Source organism: Cimex lectularius, unplaced genomic scaffold (assembly GCF_000648675.2).
Source record: "Cimex lectularius strain Harlan isolate CLEC.00 unplaced genomic scaffold, Clec_2.1 scaffold37, whole genome shotgun sequence".
NCBI classification, from domain to species: Eukaryota; Metazoa; Arthropoda; class Insecta; order Hemiptera; family Cimicidae; genus Cimex; species Cimex lectularius.
The window spans coordinates 1,828,620-1,847,464 of NW_019392682.1; the positions used below are offsets into that span (position 1 = coordinate 1,828,620).

The 18,845-nt window shown below is 34.6% G+C and overlaps 2 protein-coding genes across 4 annotated transcripts in view; both read right to left on the reverse strand.

The window, feature by feature from the left end:
- Nucleotides 1–345: 345 nt before the first annotated feature.
- The window catches only part of LOC106665535 (calpain-9-like), a 113,606-nt gene continuing 95,106 nt past the window's right edge, over nucleotides 346–18,845 (reverse strand). For all 3 annotated transcript variants that reach the window (XM_014392013.2, XM_014392012.2, XM_014392011.2), the window contains 14 exons: nucleotides 6,555–6,726; nucleotides 3,276–3,460; nucleotides 3,070–3,210; nucleotides 2,811–2,988; nucleotides 2,504–2,748; nucleotides 2,269–2,441; nucleotides 1,626–1,828; nucleotides 1,399–1,556; nucleotides 1,257–1,326; nucleotides 1,073–1,169; nucleotides 882–1,009; nucleotides 628–823; nucleotides 504–559; nucleotides 346–420 (listed from right to left, as the gene is read on the reverse strand). In XM_014392013.2, coding sequence (XP_014247499.1) covers nucleotides 394–420; nucleotides 504–559; nucleotides 628–823; nucleotides 882–1,009; nucleotides 1,073–1,169; nucleotides 1,257–1,326; nucleotides 1,399–1,556; nucleotides 1,626–1,828; nucleotides 2,269–2,441; nucleotides 2,504–2,748; nucleotides 2,811–2,988; nucleotides 3,070–3,210; nucleotides 3,276–3,460; nucleotides 6,555–6,726 — 2,029 coding nt within the window. In that variant the 3' untranslated portion in view covers nucleotides 346–393. The remainder of the gene's footprint in view (nucleotides 421–503; nucleotides 560–627; nucleotides 824–881; nucleotides 1,010–1,072; nucleotides 1,170–1,256; nucleotides 1,327–1,398; nucleotides 1,557–1,625; nucleotides 1,829–2,268; nucleotides 2,442–2,503; nucleotides 2,749–2,810; nucleotides 2,989–3,069; nucleotides 3,211–3,275; nucleotides 3,461–6,554; nucleotides 6,727–18,845) is intronic.
- On the reverse strand, nucleotides 17,786–18,693 carry LOC106665536 (neutrophil elastase-like). Its single transcript, XM_014392014.1, has one exon. The coding sequence runs from the start codon at nucleotides 18,650–18,652 to the stop codon at nucleotides 17,798–17,800; it is 855 nt and encodes a 284-aa protein (XP_014247500.1). The 5' UTR covers nucleotides 18,653–18,693; the 3' UTR covers nucleotides 17,786–17,797.

Consider the following 18,845-nt stretch of genomic DNA (forward strand, 5'->3'; position numbering starts at 1 on the left):
AGCTAACAAATATTAAATAAAGAAAATTTATTAAACGTATCATAATCTGTCTTCACTGGTGGGTGAATTCATTATGAATGTATAACTCAAACAAAAAACCCATGAGTGAAGACAGACCCAGTAGTGGCCGTGTGCGGTTCAACAAAAATTAAGAGTTTTTTACTGAAGGTATCTCTAGCAACTGGTACATGCAGATCAAATATAAAGAATAGACATAATAATATAAAAATCTGTATTTATAGTCTCGAATATATTTATATATATGTATATTATGTACAATATATTTTTTAACTTAATTTAATGGTACATGGCAATTCATAGTGTTAAACGATCTGAATTTCTTTCTTTGGTTTCTTTCTATGTCCCTTCGTTTAGGTCAATATCCCTGTTTTATTATGAATAAATAGTCATTAGAATCATCTGAAACATTAAAAAATATTGTGTTGAAACTTAATTAATAAAAGCTGATTTCATTATGTTTTACATTAAATAAAATATTGTACCTCTTCTAAAGAAATAGGATTCCCTTTCATTTTTGTGTCTAAACTATGATACCTCTCTGGAAATAAGAATAAAAGAAATAAATAGTATTGGAGGAGCTATCATAGCAAAAGTAAAAGTTTGTACCATGTGCTAGATGAAGTCTGACCATCGCCATTACAAAACATTCAGCTGAGAGTATAGTGTTTTTAGCAAACCTAAGGACAAGGCATTCCAAGACTTTATTGCTCACTGTGCTTCCGGCTTCCCAGAGTAGTGCTCTTAGATTGTAACTGGAAGTTTTGCTTGCGTGGTTGCCTTTGTCAAATTTCTCAAATGCTATCTGTTATTAAGGTAAATTAATAAAGAGATGCATATTAAATTTTCTTTATAATTCATACCCTCCAAAACTGAAGCATGTGCATGAGTATGGGAATATCGAGTAAGTTGATTCTTCCGCTGATGTTTACATCCCTTAACATAATTAAGCTTTTGCACAGTTCTATAGAAGGCTTTTCCAGAAGATAAGCTGCAATTATAAATGACCAATTTTAATTAAATTATTATTTTTTTAATTAAAAAATAATACAACCTTTCCAATGTGACTTTAGTATTTTATGCAACTGGTTTACATCAACCTCAGGAGGATACTTAAGAAGTAATTTTGTCACTAGTGATTTTCCATCAGGCTGAAAATTATGTTACAATGTTTATTTACGCACTTGGAATTTATTTACTTATGCAATAAGTATGATATTTAAAAATAAAATAATTACCAACACTAATGCATCTTCTAAAAATTCAGCAGAAATATTCCTAAAAACCATATTATCTTCGTTTACTTCCCTGAAATGAACATTTTTATTAGTAAGACAAAAGCAAGTATCAAGAATATATGTAGAAGTTGAACTTTCATACCAAATGTTACTTTGTTCGTCTGTTAAAATCCTCAGAAGAAATTTCCCATCACAGTTCGGAATGTTGGTTTGAGGGACTATAATATAATCGCCGGGAGGCAGAGTGAAAAATGTCACCACTTCTCTTGCTACAGAATGATTTGTAACGTCCAAGGGTTTCTGCGGGTTTGTGTTTGTATTAATTTATGTTGTAAAAACAAAATTGAAAAATTTTCTCACTAGTTTTACCTGTTCAACGACAAACTGTGGAGTCAACCTCGACATGGACGGAGGGATTTCATAAACTGCGAAACCTATGGCATAGAGATGTTTTTTCTTCTTAGCTTCTGGCTGTGTTTCATAGTACTGAGTTACCGAAACGACAACATGGCATTTGTTCGATGTAGTACGTGGTATCATGATGTGAAATTGGGGGTTCATTGCTGTTGTTTCTGAAAAAAATCATTCCAATGTTGAATTATTAGATGCAATTTTTTTTTGCATACTTTGTAATTATTATTTTGTTGACTTTTTGTAGGAATTCAAAATGTGCTAATCCCCCCCCCCCAAAAAAAAGAGAAGATAAATAGACTTTATCTATTTTTCTCTGTTTAATCCTTGTTCCTGACCAATGTATGTAGAATATGTAATTCGGTCATTATCGATAATTTTGATCTGCCTATGCATACTGGGGTTTGATGATCCAACAATGAACAAACCAACAAAACCCAGTGAGGATAGGCAGACCAAAATGAACAGTAAGAACCAAATTACAGGCTTGTCACTTCGCAGACCAAATGGAGAACTCTCACAATACCTAGAAATAGCTTGCCAAGGCTAAACGAATTGTCAAAAATAAAGCCTTTACGTTTTATTCTAATGTTCATAGTACCTGTAAAGTTTGGTCCTCCACCAGCGTTGTGACCACTCCTCCATCTTCGTCTTGCTAGAACAGCCCTCCATGGCTGTTTTGTTTGTAAAGCTGGTTCCACCATCCAGTCATCCGGACCAATATGAACTAGATCCAGATGGGTGAAATGTCTTGCAAAGTCCTCAAAAGACATCCTGGAATAATAAAATGTTTTTATGAATAAATGCATCAAAATAAGTTTAAATTTATTTCTCACCAGAACTCGCCGTCATTTCGAACCCGGACACTGAGCAGTTCTTTGTCCCGTTCTGATAGTGCATCCCATTCCCATGATCTTTCAGACCAAGGGCCAGTCCATTCTCCTTTTCCCCATGGGTTCCTCAGTCTCACAAGTGGTGTCTCACCGGCATGGCCTCTCACCCTTGCAAGCCCTGTGACGCTGTAAGCTGTTTGGGTCATGAGTCCATTTCTCAGTCTCAACTGTCTTTTGTTCTCTTTCTCCTAAAATAAATAAATTACGATAAATTTGCATTGTTCTCTTTATCACGAGATTCATAACTTACTGGATTGATGCTTGCAATAAGAAGACTAGATCGTGGTACAGCACTATTCAAGACTTGGTATGTTAGGTACCTATCTTGATTAGTCAGTCCAAAACTTTGTACAATCCCTCCTGTCAGATCTTGCAGTGCTCTTGTAGTACTACCACCACTGCTGAGGTTCTCATAACATCCGTATAATCTACAGTTAGAATAATCAAAATTAAAACAATATACAAAAAGAGAAGAAAATAAGTAATAAATAATAATATAAAAAAGTTACTTGGCATAAGCTTTCTCTAGTAATGCGACCCAAAATTCAGTTGGATTGGTCGAGTGGGAGTATACCAGTCGTCCCTTGAAAGTTGGGAGTCTGTCATCAATTAGAACTTCTTTCCACTCTCCAAAGTGCCAAAACCTAAACCTGAAATATGCAAATAATTTTAAATTAGAATAATGTAATATTGTCATTAGTTTCCTCTGTCTTACCGGAAAAGTCCACAATAATTTGATGTAGTGTCAAAACTTTGGTCTGGTGGGACGATTCGGTCGAGGAATCTCGGGGTGAGAGTAAGGGAAGAAACAGCGCCGATGAACCAAGAATCACCAAGTTCACCACTTTCGATATCGCTTCGGCTACCTTCTGAGTAAAATCTAGGCCGCTGGCACATCTCCTAAAACAGAAGGGAAAAATTAAAATCCAAGAAATACTAAAGAATAAATTATTTTAATTAACTCAATCATTTTTTAAAAACAAAAATACCACAAAATAATAATGGTTATTTGGCAATGAGGGTAAATATTTTACAATATTCTGGTGAATTGAAATGGTAATAGCCAACAGGAAAAGCCAAATAACAAAATACTGCCAGTACAAAATGAAAGCAGAGTTGGGCTCTTTCTCATTGTAGAAATGAGTTTAATCCTCTTACTGTTAATCAAAGAGAATAGGCTATTGAAATTCCTTTGAAAGTTATTTTCTTTATCCCCTTAAAGCTAGGAATAATTGTCATAAACCAACTTCCATTTAAGAAGCAATGAGTTTTTGAAAATATCGATTAAACGATATTTATAATAATGTGCAAAGTAGTTTATAAATATAACTATAATATTAGTTGTACATGTATATATATNACTATTTCAGACTAAGGCAGTATTATTTTCATTCTTTATGTATTAATATTTATTAAGATATTATTATTTAGTAATTTATAGATTTAGTTTAATTAGAAAAAGTTAAATTTTCTGTGGGAAATTCAGAAATAATTTGTTTATTGCAAATTTTATAGTCCAACTTTTCAAGTAAAAATGGGGGATTATCAAGGATGAGTTTGAGAGAGTAACCCCAAGCTTTTACAAAAATATTTAATATCTAAATCATAAAAGATGAATCATTCTCATCTGATAAGGAATAGGCCATGTGAGAACATGCCATATGAACAATTTTGAGCCAAAGCCCGCAAATGTTACTGATATATAGACCAGGTTTACAAATAATAAAAAAAATCTCTAAAAATTCTTGGACAATGTTCATTGTAATTCAAATAAAATGAATTTTAGATAAATATTACTCTTTTTTGGAGCCCAATACACACTGTTTATATACACATCTTCTTGTATATTAAACAATCTTCTGGCCACTGCAATTCAGCCCTCAAAGTAAAAAAAAAGCAATACAAATATGATTAAAAGGAAATGGCAGGACAGCAGGTCAGATCAGAAGATAAGCTAATTATGAAGAGCACATTCTGATCTGAATTGTAGAAGAGGAACCTCCTCACCCGACACATATGTGTCTGGTATGTGTAGAAACATAATGTATCCTAGTAACGTGTCATTTCTTGGCTCCATGTAGAGAGCCAGTAGGAATGCCGCCCAATTTTGGAAATGTGTTTTGGCACAGTGGAGAGTATTTTGGACCTCTGTTCCAATTTTTGGAGGTCACAGGGCTGTTGTATTGTATATAGTGTTTGATATATACACTCGTTTTGAGATTGAATGTATTTATTAGCATGAATGTGTAGCGGAATATTGACTACCTAATTCACCCTCCACTAGTTATACAGTATGTAAGGAAATATTTAAATATTTAAGTATGAGTGGGTCAAGGTGTACAATTTTTTTTTTCTAGCGAGAGTAACAGTGAGTTTATTGATGCATACTTACATGCTCCATTTTAATATCACATGTATATCTCATGCAGAACAATGTTAATTATTTAATCATTTTGTTTTATTTGTATAATAATGTTAAATTTATAATGAATAGTAAATTTTTGTTTATGGTTAGAAGTGTACATTTACATTTATATCTTTTGTATAAAATACAGTTTTTCATTTAATTTTAAATGTTTAGTTTGAAAAAGTTCATAAGTTTTGAAATTCAATATTTCTTAGATAATGTATTAGCTCTTTACATAGGTCTTTATTTTGCACAAATGTTGTTAGGTTGGAAATTAGCCAGATGTTCAGCAGGACGCAGGAGCGAAGTAGAACAAATCTCTGCTGCTTGAAGTTAGGATAGTGAAATATTATGTGTTCCCAAGTTTGTGGTGAACGTCTGTCACAGAGGCAGTAGGGTTCAGGTACGGTGTTAAACCTGTTCCGATAAGCTCTATTTTTTCCATGTTCACTCAGTACCTGTATGATTTGAAAGTCAAGTTTGGGGAAAGGACTTATCTGTCGGCTGGCTATGTTGTCCATACAATACAATTCAGTGCACAGTAGTTAAAGAAAAATAAGAAAGGTGCATAGATTTATATACTTTCAAACAGCCAGGCAGCTATAAAGGTCCTGAAAGCGAACTTTTTCAATTCCAAACTTCTCTAAGAGTGCCTAAATTGCCTAATGACTCTAGCAAAACCCAAAATTACTTTAAAGTGGGGCATGGAGGTATAGAAGGAAATGAACAGAGTGACAAACTAACCAAAAAAGAGGCAGCCCTCTCACTCATAGGACCAGAACCGCAACTAGATGGACTGGTTTTATATGCTTAAGTTGGATCTAGAAAAATGGCTTGAGAGAGAAAAACTCAAGCTCTGTACAAAAGATCAGGTATAAGACAAGCTAAGAGATTTATAAATATCTCAAAAAGAAAGACAAAGAAACTCCTCTATTTCAGCAGGCAGCATTTGAGGAAAATTATAGGGCTTTATACCGGCCACTGTTATTTAACTACCATCTAAAGAAGATAGGAAAGCAGAAACAGAAAAGTGCCGAATCTGTCAGGAAGAATCAGAGACATCGGCACATGTCTTTTGTGAAGCATTCCTAGTTACTGAACAGCCACTTTGGTAAGTGGACCAAAAGAGGTGCACGAAGAGGCACCAAGGAAATGCTTAGACTTATAGAAAATAGTGTACTTTTCAAGATATGATTTTAATTTATTGGGGACGAAAATAGGTCGTAGTGGAGGAAAGGAGTTTTAAAATCCTTATTCAAGCCCCAAAAACCTTAAAAAATCCCTGGCTGCTTTTGGAATGAGACGCTTTTTGTTTTGATTTTACATTTCTTTTTAAAATAAAGGTATTACGAACAAAATTCAGTTGATTTTAGCCAAAGTTCAATAAGAAGTGGATCTTGAAAAATATATTTTGGCATAAGTTCAAAGGTCGTTTATCGTCATTTGTCATTATAGCCCGATACCCCCGGACCAGCCAGACAAGCTTCCATTCCAAACGGCAACGTACCCAGTGAAACCGGCGAGAATTTGCAAAAGCCGATAATATTTTCTTGTGAAAAACAACACCGAAGAGAAAGCAGTGCTTACGTGAGGTCTCATCCAAATGATAGGATGCAGGTGCGGTTTTTTGTGCCTATACAAAGACCGAGGAAGCGGTGGGAACTCGTTGTCTTCATAAAGGCAACCCCGTTCTCTGCAGGCCCTCCGCACTGCTTGATATGTCGAACCGTTCCCTCGCGGCCTCTCAACAGTCCACAACCTGAAAAATCAAAAGTCGTTATTAAATTCCAAAGAAATTGATGTATTTATTATGTTCCAAAATGAAATGCTTTTTTAAAATAGATAATTCGACGATTTAATTTATCAAATGTTTGTACTTTTGGCCTACAGAAATAATTTTTAACTTTTTCATTGCCTTTGTTTCATTATTTGTTACTGTTAGATTTCTTCTTTAGGCCTGTGGGGTCGTTTCGTACAAATTTATTGTGAAATTTGGTCGTTTCTCATCATTTTCGACTATCTATTTTTTTTTTTTTTTTTACTTTTGGACTTGGTCCTTATAAAAGGAAATAACACACTGCCCAACCAGTAAAGATAGTGAAAAGCCTGACGTACCAAAACCGTGAGGATAGGCATGGAAAAAGCGCAACAATTTTGTTGTGTTTTGGTCGTTTCTGATCATTTTGGTCTACCTATCCTAGCTGTTTTGGTTTTTTAGACGTGTAGACTTTTCACCTATATTGAGCGTACTTGCAAAAGGCCACGGTTGACTAAATAACACACCGCCCAAAGAAGCGAAATGTCTGACGTATCGAAACCGTGGGGATAGGCACGCAAAAAGCGCAGTTTTGGTCTATATATTTTTCACCTACAGTGAGCGTACTTATAAAAGGATTTGGTTGACTAAATAACCCACCGCCCAACCACCAAATATAGCGAAAAGTTTGACATACCAAAACTGATGATAGGCTGGTAAAAATTGCTATATTTTTGTTGTAATTTGGTTATTTCTGATCGTGTTTGGTCTGCCTATCTTTTGCCATCTTTAGTAATAAACTGTGTTTTAACTTAAGTGAATTATAATTTATCAAACATTAAGATAAATAAAATTTATTTTTTATTTTTTACTAGATACATTGTACATATATATTATGTAAGAATCTTCCATGTTGGATGTTTTTATTGGATTAAGATGTCAGCATTATTAGAATTTCAATTGATCAGCACTTGGTATGTTTGTATTTGGCGAACCGTGACCTTTTGGTAGAACGTTCACATCATCAATAGGTAGGGATTGGCCAGAAAAGAAAAATTAACATGTTGTTTAATTGAGGTTAATCATCGGAAAGTGTAGAAAACCAGAGGATGCTTCGACTCTTTCTAGATAATTCCCAATCAGAGAAAGTTTCCCGACAATTATCGTATAATTGCAAAGCCTCGTTTTTCCGGCAGTAATAGCCACCGTGAACGTACACAAAGAGTCTTGTCATCTTGCGGCCGGTCTACGGAATTAAAATAAACCAGTAAAAGAATACAATTGCGGCCGGGAGGCCGTTAGGTCCAGCATTCTCCAGAAATTGCAGAGGCCACACTGCAGTGATGTTGTACTGTTACAGACCGTTAGAGGGCCAATCCGCCCGAAGGAGGCATTCGTACCCTATTACTTACAGGCCTAGTTTTCAAATAAACATACATCTTTCGAAATGTCATGTTTTTCGTGCATTTTTTGGTGATTTCACCCGTTCAATTTTGTCATGCAGACTACATCAAAGCACAGAAAGTGAGTCTTAAAATTTATGGTTGCGGTTATTTTGCATAGATACACCCGGAGTTCTGATTCAATTCTTTTCCGACAGATGAAATAATAAATCAACGAGAAAAAAAAGAAAAATCAGCATGAAAGATTAATGGTTTAATTAACCTTTAAAAATATTTAGGTCTTAACTGAAATGTTTAATTTCTCCTTCGAATGTTGCGTCGAAACGTGTCCGATTTTAGATCTAGAACTTGAACAAGCGGGCCAGAGATGGTCAAATTTGATCAAAACGCTGTTAAGATTGAATCTAAGCCGAATCGAAGAATTTATTGCCGATCAGCCGGTTTATAAATATTGAAGTGCTATAATTTCGCTCTAATTTTTTCCATTCGAACTTTGAGAAAGTGGCCGGAAGGAAGGATTTGCCTAACTTTTTAAAATGTTTATTTATTATTTGCATGGGTGAAGTGGATAAACATTTCCTGTATTTGACTCACGATTTTTTTTTCGGTGAAAGGAGCTTACAACCGTTCCATTTGTGGTAGAAAATATTAGTTTTTAGATAGCAGTTGGATATATATGAACACGATTTGTTTATCCTAGACCCTTTTTTGTCGAAAAAATAACGATTCAGCATTATAGTTTTTGTTGAATTCTGTCTGTTAGTACAAAACATAGAAACGAGTGAAAGGGTCAACGTCAAAATAGAAAAATCGGTCAAGAACCTTTCTCAGGCGTGCCATTCACTTAGCCAATCTGCTTGATTAATTTTACCAGTAAGGAAAGCCATTTCCTTAAAAAAATACGAGTTTAGATTTACGATGTTATGTACAACGATGAAGTAAACACTTCCCGGTGGAGTATGTCGTCGAGGTTATTAGCAAACAGAAAAATCTCAGATCAGACCTGCTGTAAACGAATACTCAATAATTTTCACAGACCTAATTAATTATTAAAAATAAGCTAAGAAGTATCTTTGGAATTTCACAGGATTTAGGGTACATTATAAATGTTGATGTGAGGGGACCAGGTGGTCGACTCGTATTTGGCACAATAGCGGTTCTTGGTTCAAATCCAGTCATAGTCCTTGGAATTTTATTTGAGATTAATTTTGAAAAAGTATTGTAACGTGGTTTTGACCCTCGTCCTCGACACCCATATAGGTGGAATTGTTTGATTTGTACTACTATATTTATACTAATTAAAAGCTTGTAATCTTAGTTTTTTTGTATATCTAGCTATAACGTAGAATATTTTTTTAAAATGAACACTTTTTTTCTCAAAACAACAGATTGATAGGTGTTATGATTACAAAGAATTTGTTGCAATCTGGGTAAAAGTTCATAAGCTGGAATTATAATTTTTCGAAATTCAAATGTCAAATCGGCCATGCTTTCCAGTGGAGTTTTTACAAGGTTATACACCAAACTTCTCATATAAAATAAAACGACTATTTATCATAATTTAAAAAGCATATTTTACTTTTTTCTCTCACACCAACCACAAATAGCAGCATATTACTGTTATTGTTGATAGTAGGTCAGAAAATTAATTTCCATTGTATAAATATATGAATATATAATAAATATACAACGGAAGAAATAAAAAGAGAAAAACGTGAATAAATTGCGCTTGATAAGGGTAGCGAAAAAAGAAATGTTCGCATTTTTCTTCTGGCCCAAAGGAAAAATCCTGTAAAAGTGATTACGTTTTAAATGTTTTTTCCCCAAGTCTGCCACTTCGTTCGCAATTGTGTACAATCCTGTACTAGAAAAAATGAAGGAAGAAAAAATTCAATAAATTGAGCTTGATCTGGTATATATAAAAAAAATGCAAACATTTTTGTGGACCAAAAGGAAAAAATCTTGGAATAGTGATGTTAGATTATTGTAAATAGTTTTTTAGTCATTTAGTCATTTCTGTACAATACTGATGCGGAAAAGAAAAAAAATAAAGGGAGAGAAAACGTCAGTAAATTAATACGGGAAAAAAAAATGATAATAAAAAATCCTGAAAAAATGACTTTACGTCATTTTAAATATGTTTTCCAGTCACTTCGTGGGCATTTTTATACTTTGTTGTTCTAGAAAAGAAAGAACAAAAGGGAGAGAAAACATCAGTAAATTGAGCTTTATACGGTATACCAAAACAAGAAATGACATTTTTTTCTGGCCCAAAGGAAAAATCCTGAAAAACTGGCTTTACGTCATTTTAAATGTTTTCTTTTTCTAGTCACTTGGTTGAAATTTGTACCGAACCGAAAAAGGAACAAACAAAAGGGAGAAAAACTACAGTAAATTGAGATTATTCTTGGATGATTAAAAAAAATAAAAAATAAAAAATATAGAATAAATAAATGCAAACATTTTTTTTTTGGCTTAATGGACAAATCCTGAAAAAGTGATTTTGCAATACCTTAAAGGGGGTTTTTCTCGTCAATTTGTTAGCAATGTGTATAATCCTGAAAATAAAAATTAGCGAGAATAAAGGGTAAAAAGTTTTACTGAGTACATTTCAGATTGACATTTCAGAAAATATAAACTATTTCCTGAGTATGAAATATTTTCTTTTCTGTTTATTTTATTTACTCCCCCCCAAAAAAATTAAAGATGTATGTATTTATTTGTTAAGAAGATTTAGAGCTTCAGCTTGACTTTTCAGAAAAAGCATGCTTACTACACCTGAATTCACTGGATAAAAAAATGAAATTTTTTTATAATTTTACGTTTTACTTAGCTTTTAAATTATTGTGCAAAGGGATTCTAGTTAAAATTCTTCAGAACATTGTGAACAAAAGAAGAAATCCAAAAATATTAAAATGAAAAAAGTGATTAAAATAACTACATAAACAGAATAGAAAATACTAGCTTTTAAAACTAAAAAATTGCAAAAGTGCTTTTGCATTCTGATAAATAGTGACTCTTGTCATTTCCCTGGTTTCGGTGTACAATGCGCTACAGAAAAAGAAGGGGAAAAAACGTCAATCTTCATGCTCAGGTAATCATTGATTTGTCACTGTGCATAAGATGGTTGCAAGTTAAAGAGAGAAAAAAAGAAACGGAATCGTCTGAAGGAAATGGTAAGAAAGAAGGGCAAAGAGGAAAGATCGAAAGAGCGATAAACATATAGAGCGAGCGAGAGGATAAACAAATGCTCCTGTTTACAAAATCCAGGATGATCATCATGTATGACATTTTCCGACGAGTTTGTAACGAAGAGAGTCGAAGGGAAGGCCGAAGGTTTAACGACCCCCGGCACTACTGACCCATATTCGCTTTAAGAGTTCCCACACTCCGGCAATAACTCCCTTCGGCCTAATGCTTATCCTTATCCCCGGCGGTTTTGACCTATTCCGAAGGTTAGCCATGTGTAAACGACCATATGGATTTACCAATTCAAATAAAAATGGTAAATACATGTAAACCCTGCTTTGCCATTTCCGTCGTTAAGAACTGACCGCCAGTTTAAACTAGTTCCGTTTACCTAACTATAAGAAATTACATCCATTATATTTCGTGGCCTGATAGGCCAAATAACTTCTTTCAATTAATTAATCTTTTAATGTAATGTATTGCTTGAAATGAAAAAGTTAGTGTCACGAGCTGGATTCGAACCCACGACCTTCAGCTCAGTACGCCGCTGCTCTAACCACTTGAACTATCGTGACAATAGCTGAAGTGACACTAATTTTTCATGTCAACCAAAAACCTTAGATGAAAAGAATAATTAATTAGAAAATAAATAATTTTGTAATTTTATTTACGATAAATACTCGGTTAAATAAACATTAAAACGATATTTTCAAACTTTAATTGTTCCAAAATTAAAGGTAAATTGGAGTTTATTTAGGAAGTTGTAAGAAAAAACCGTGAATCCACAAAATATTATTTTTAGATATTAATCCATTTATGTTTAATGGTTTAATTTTTTAATTATTATTTTCATCTAAGGTTTTTGGTTGAGATGAAAAATTTCTGCCACGAGCGAGATTCGAACCCACGACCTTCGGCTAAATACGCCGCTGCTCTAATCACTTGGGCTCGAAGCCACCATAGCGCAAGTGGCGTATTGACACTAACTTTTTCATTTCAACCAATACCTTACATAAAAAGATTAATTAATTGAAATAAGAAATTACATTAGTTCCTTTTTTTTTATTATTTATTATAATGGTCCTCATAATCTCACTTTAATGCTGACTGGTATTAATTAAACTAGCAACTCGTTTCATATGTATTCAAGTCCATTTTATCTCAAATAAAGCGAAAAACAAGAGAAAGGATTTTACCGAATTAGGCATTAGATTTGATCAACGTGTGAACGGATTTGATAATCAGTAGAGAACGGCGTCCATGTTCAGCACACCACTTTCTCGAATTGTTTCCATTTCCGATTTAGAGTTTTAAAATTGATCAAGTCAGTTCAACTCGAGAGAAAACGGCATTCGAATTGTTTAGTTTTGTCGAATCACGTGTGATTGAACGGCCCCGGAGAAGGAAATTGAGTTAATGGCCGTCCCTAGAGGGTAGAAAGTCGATTATCGTGTGGATTCGAAGACAATTCAACAAGACGTTGGAAGTTCATATTCTTTGGGATTGTTAAAATTGCCTTAGTGACCTTTGAATAAACTAAATTTACGTGATAAATTAATCTGATATTAATAGGGCAGTGTTTTACCCCGTGATTAGTTTCGTTCGTGTATTACATTAAAATTTCAGGGTGTATGAACTGTTAGATCATAAGAAAGCGACTTAATAGGTGAGCACATATCGAGTTTAGTGGTGTTTCTTGAGTTCACCGGTCCTTTCCAGGCTCCGTTATCGCCTACTTGTCCAAAGGAGCAGAGCCAATTTCGCGGTGACGTCCCACTGGTTCTCTATTATACGAATTACAAGGTGGTTGATTTCATTCGGCATTTAATTAAATGAAATATACACCCTTTTGATAAGGTGTGTTAAAAAAAGTTGTCACGGGGTCTGACGCGTCTGACAATTGTCTAGTAAGTACTTTTATTATTTTCTTGTGTGGTTCTTGAAAAGAAACTCATCCTATTCTAATCTCAAATCCTTGTAATTTTCAGTGTTATATTAAAAAAAAAGAATAATGGTTCAATTGGCTCAACGGTTTAAAGCAGGGTGAGGCACCCTTCCATTCTTGCGAGATTGTCGCAGCCAAATGCAGGAGCTTTGTTTCGTTTCTTACTTTATTTGGAAGAACAATGTAAGGACAGTACTATTTAATCCTTTTTTATCCAGCTGACAAGAATCAACGGGCAAGAAGTCTGGAACAAGCTGAAAACCTTTAACACTCCCTTTTCTGCGAATTTCTGTTCTAGTGGTTTGGTCTTGGGCCCAAAACTGTTTACTTGGCGTTTATAAAATGTGGCGGATTGACTTATAATTTCACAGATCAACCAATGAAAATGACGAGAAGCAGTACGCCCAAAACAACGAGGATAAGCTTTCGAAATGATAGGAAACGACAAAACTAAAGCTTTATCACCCCTCTCAGGGAGAAATCTTTTTTTTTCTTGAAAAGAAAATTTTATTCTAATTTGACATTCTTGCGCTTTTCAGAGTCGTATTAGAAAAAAGTGTTGTGAGATTGGCTCAAAGTTACGGTTAGAAGCAGGGTGAGACACCATTCCATCTCTTCGGGTTACGCAGCTTCCTTATGTTCCTTACTATATCTGGAAGAACAAAGTAAGGAGAAAAGTGGCGTAGTGACTTATAAGAAGATTCACTGATCAACCAATGAAAATGACGAGAAGCCGTGACGGGTCTGACAGTCTAAAATAACGAAGATAAGCCGTCAAAAGATCGGAAACGACCAAACTACAGCGTTATCACTCGGGGAAAATTATTATTATAATTCTTTATTTTTTCTTGAAAATAAACTTTTATTCCAACTTCACTTTCTTGAGCTTTTCAGTCTTTTAAAAAAAAGGAAACTTACTGTCAAATTGGATCAGGGTGATCAATCACTTCAGGGTTTTAGGCCGGGTGAGACACTCTTCCATTTCTACGAGTTTGATCTGTGTTAGACGCAGGAGGTTTGTTTTGTTCCTTTTTTAATCATAAAATCACACGGTTGATTAAAAACTAACCAAACAAACCAACCACTGAACTAACAGTCTGACAGTCCAAAACAATGAGGACACAACCAAACTTGTTTCATAATCGATCATTGGATCGCGCAAAAGGTTTTGCTCTCATCAACACGTTGTAATCATGAAGATCTTAGGTGGTTATCCTTCTCAACAACTTTTCGAAAATAACTTTAAAGTTGTTACAGATTTAATTTAAGACAAGGTTTAAAGCAGGCAATACTCTCCTTCCATGCACTCAGAAGATATTGACTCAATTACTATTCCTATTACCCAGATCGCTCTATCATGAATTTTAATTTTTGACTGAATATATGTACCTAGGAAGAATCTTAATATTCCACTTTCTCTTATTTCCTCCTACAATATTGCCTTGCTCTCTTACTATCATAAATATATAATGGATTACGTCCAATTTTGTGATATGTTGCTGTAGAAATTTTTTCTTTTGGATGTGGATCAAGGTTATATTACTATAATCACACAAATCTTTTAAAACCTACTTATTGTTTTTTAATGCTGATTTGGGTCCGATTGGTACATTTTATTTCGGTTTACTCAAAGCGGTTTAATAGATCGACTGTTTTAAGGGTTGTTTAACTTTTCTTCACACACCAGTTATTCACTAAACAAGCGCATCTATTCAAATCCTTCCTTCGACATTATTTCCAGCAGATTATCGACAAGTTCTAACCTGCGGAAAGGAAGTAGAACATCTCGTTGGTTTATGCATCATGGTGGGAGATCCTCCTAGGTAGGATATAATTACCATTTCGTTTAGGATGGTTCAAATTCACCGGTATAAAGTTTTAGGAACTGTAAACAAAAGCTTGGAGTTTAAAAAAAATAATATATATATATTTTCGCTAAACTTCAAATATATGTTTGTCTTCATTAATTTTCTTATTTTTAGATGAAGTTTTACATTAACGTTGTCCAAAAAAGCCATTAAACCAGCCGAACTTACATAAAAGACAAAACTCAAAGAGGGGTCAGTATTGCTCGCCGTTCTCACAGTTCCTTTCGTAACACACCAACCTTACACAAACAACGGGTCAACACACTCTCACCCTCTCACCGATACAATCGAATGGAAAATACAATAATAGGGTAGAGACTTTATCAGGAGCGGAAACGTTCAGAATGGAACGAACGAGATTTTACGCGTTTAAACCTCTGTCCTCGATTATCCATCAGGATGATTAGCGTTTTAGAAAGACACGTTGATGAACGGTCAATATGATCACAAAAGATTTTCCCTGATTTTTCGTCCCATCAATTACAACCTTAACACATCTATTGGTGGAAAATGTCCTTTTCTATGTCCAAACCAAAGAAGGTGCACCGTCCTTTAGGAATTAGATGAATTTCTTTGATGTCACTGCTGATTTTTTTAAACTTTACTAATCTTCTCAGTCACATAGCACATGCTCCCATGTATCTGCCAGTTTTTGATGCAATGAGCAGGTTTCTGTCTGTTTTCTCATTTTGCTGAATGTGCATTTTTATTGTCACAGAGGTGATATTTTTCCTTGTGTGACATTCCGATGAGAGTCCTAGTTTTTTTATTTAGATATTTCGTTTTCCTCAAACCGTCTTTACCGAAACAAAGTATTATTTGTCACAAGTGTTAATCGTCCCTGCTTTTTTAATGGTGTACAGATTTTTACTTCACTAATATCTTTTCACATAATATGGATATGGTTGTGAATAGTCCTCAATTTCAGTAGCTTTTTTTTAATGTTAGATCTTATATTTTGCCCTGTGTGTTCTTATGAGTGAGTGATGTTGGTTCTTTTTTCTAGATATTCCAGATCACGGATGGTCTTGGTGATAAAGCAAATTCAGTTGTTACTGCCATGCTTTCGACCTATTTTAAGGTCATCATCAGGGCAAAACAATCTTAAATATCTCCACAGATTGACATAATTAAGTTGTTAAATGGGCCGATCAAGGCCAGGATCATCTTCAATTCCAGAGATGCTAACACTTCTGGTTTGAGATAGCTATACTTTTTATACAGTCTCTCTGATATTTAGCATTGTGTGAGATTCTTTAGAGTGAGTGTTGGTTCATCTTTTGCTAATTTATCAGCTATTTCATTTCCCGCAAACCTTGGTACCACATGGTCCACTAGTCTTTACTCAGATATCGAATTGTAGGACACTTCCAACTAACTTGCAGCATATTTTATAAGATTTGATTAATGTTGTCTGACTGTCAAAAAGCATATCTGTACTCTAATTGATGCTTTTGTATATATCCTGTGCTATATGAATTAAATTACTAGTGGCATATTGAATAGATATGTCCCTGGGGTTCTGCTCAAATGAATTTACGATCCCATAAAAATGCCCATTCTTCTTTATGTAATTTATTCTAGCAATCTTTGCAAATTTCCTTCAACCACAAATTGTGCTGACGAACTGTCATCGTAATCGTTTCTCGAAAAATATGCGTTAACATCGAGCGCTGAATTAAGGCAAATGGTCAAAAATCATCGGTCACAGTCACCGACCGCGAACTACATGCAACTTCACCAATCATGCCCACTCGATTGATGTTCTTTTAAAGAGCCTCTAAAATGCCGCATGTCAAGAGTTTGACCTACTTCCATCACATCAGCTAAATCGTTAAACGTCTCCGAAGAAGAATAAAGCCTTCGGTTTTTGAAGGCGCAAATCTGACAAGCTTATTTATGTTTTGGGCAAATCTGAGGTTCATCCCAATTTAACTTCTTGACGCTCCATACGTGAAAAAATACCCAAGCATTCATAACAGCGTTGTCCTATTTTTGATCTGTTTCAAGAATAAATTTAAAAATTAAAGACCTAATTCAAATTCTATATAAATAAAATAAATAGGTAATATTATTCTGAAATTTTCAAAATTGCGATATACCTATATTTAATTGTGAAATATTCCAAAAGGCATCCGTTAGTAGGTTCGACAGACAAAGCCAGCGAGATAGAAAATACACGTTGTGTACCTCAACATATTGAACGATCCATTAGATTTCGTGGTCCGATTGACCAAATAACTTTTTCCATTAATTAATCTTTATGAAAGGTATTGGTTGAGATAAAAAAAAAGCCAGCGTCGAACCCATGAACTTCGTCGCCACGATTGCTCAAGTGGTAGAGCAGCGTCGTATTTAGCCGACGATCGTGAATCCTTCCATAAATATTGAACGATGTTGTTCTCTTTGGCCTGCTTATTCTCGCTGTTCGAGTTTTAGTACGGTCAAAGCAATCAATGCTCTTCTGAAGTGAAATAAAAGTGCAGTATTGGGTAAAGAGTGGCTAAGTGACGACATCAATGTGTCATCAGGGTGTCATTTTGTTCTAAAAATCATACGTGAATATATTTGTCAATATTGTTATTAATTATTTAAAAGCATACTTTTGGAATTCAAATTTAAAGTATTTAAAGCAACGCTTAAAAGAAAAATCAGAAAAACCAAGAAAATCAGAATATACTGTAGAAAAGAGAAGATGTTTTTTCTGAAAGTTGGATAAGAAAAAAGGTGAATACCACAGCTCCGGAAATCTTTGAGGCAGTATCAGTCGAAATTGGAAGAAAATCCAAATAATTTTCAAAAAGGAGAATGTATACAGGCAAAACTTCTTGTTGGCACAAGTAAGAATGCGAGATAAAACCGTAGACATAACCCAAGCACACGACCGGACTTCCGAGGTCGCCGAGGCACAGTCCGCTTTTCGGCGAAGTCATCACAGCACACGTGTATCCGCTGATGATAAAATCTTTGGGACAAGAGATGGAAATAAGGGACTTCATCAGAGTCGTTGGCAAATCCTTATTCACTGATATATACCCGAATCCCATAACCGTGCACTCAGTGCCGTTTTTCACTAATTGTTTCCAGTCGTTTTTAAGTTCAGTTGGCTCACGGGCTACGTTCACCCAATCGTCTAGTAGTAAATCGTATGTTAAGTCCAAGATGGCGATGTTATTTAACATTCCATGTAACGGATTGAATTTTTCGTGAATGATCAGATTGTCCACTTGGCTTTCTTGGTAGCCCTGGTCTGATTGATCAAGTGTCACAGTCCCGGCCAGTACCATCAGACGATTTATTTCTACGGGAATAAATGTCTTCTCCTTATCCATCTGTATGACGCAATGTGCTCCTGTGACGACCACACTGGGGGTAATGATCGTCCCTCCGCATACAACAGCTGAGTCGAGCTCTATGCATACGAAGAAAGGATATTCTTTTTCTGCAACAGCAACACCATTAAGAATAGATTTAGTGATTCGGATTCGTATGAAAAATAAAATTAAATATACGTGAATTTTCATTATAACATTTTTTAATTTTTCTTCTAACTATAATTTTATCATATGACGACATTACATTTCTGAATATTTTTTTCTTTGAATCCAAATTTTAACAAGGCTCCCCTTAATTATTATACCATACATATATATATTCATTAATAAATAATTATTTCCTTATTGTACAAAAATCATTAATTTTTTTGTGCATGGCTAT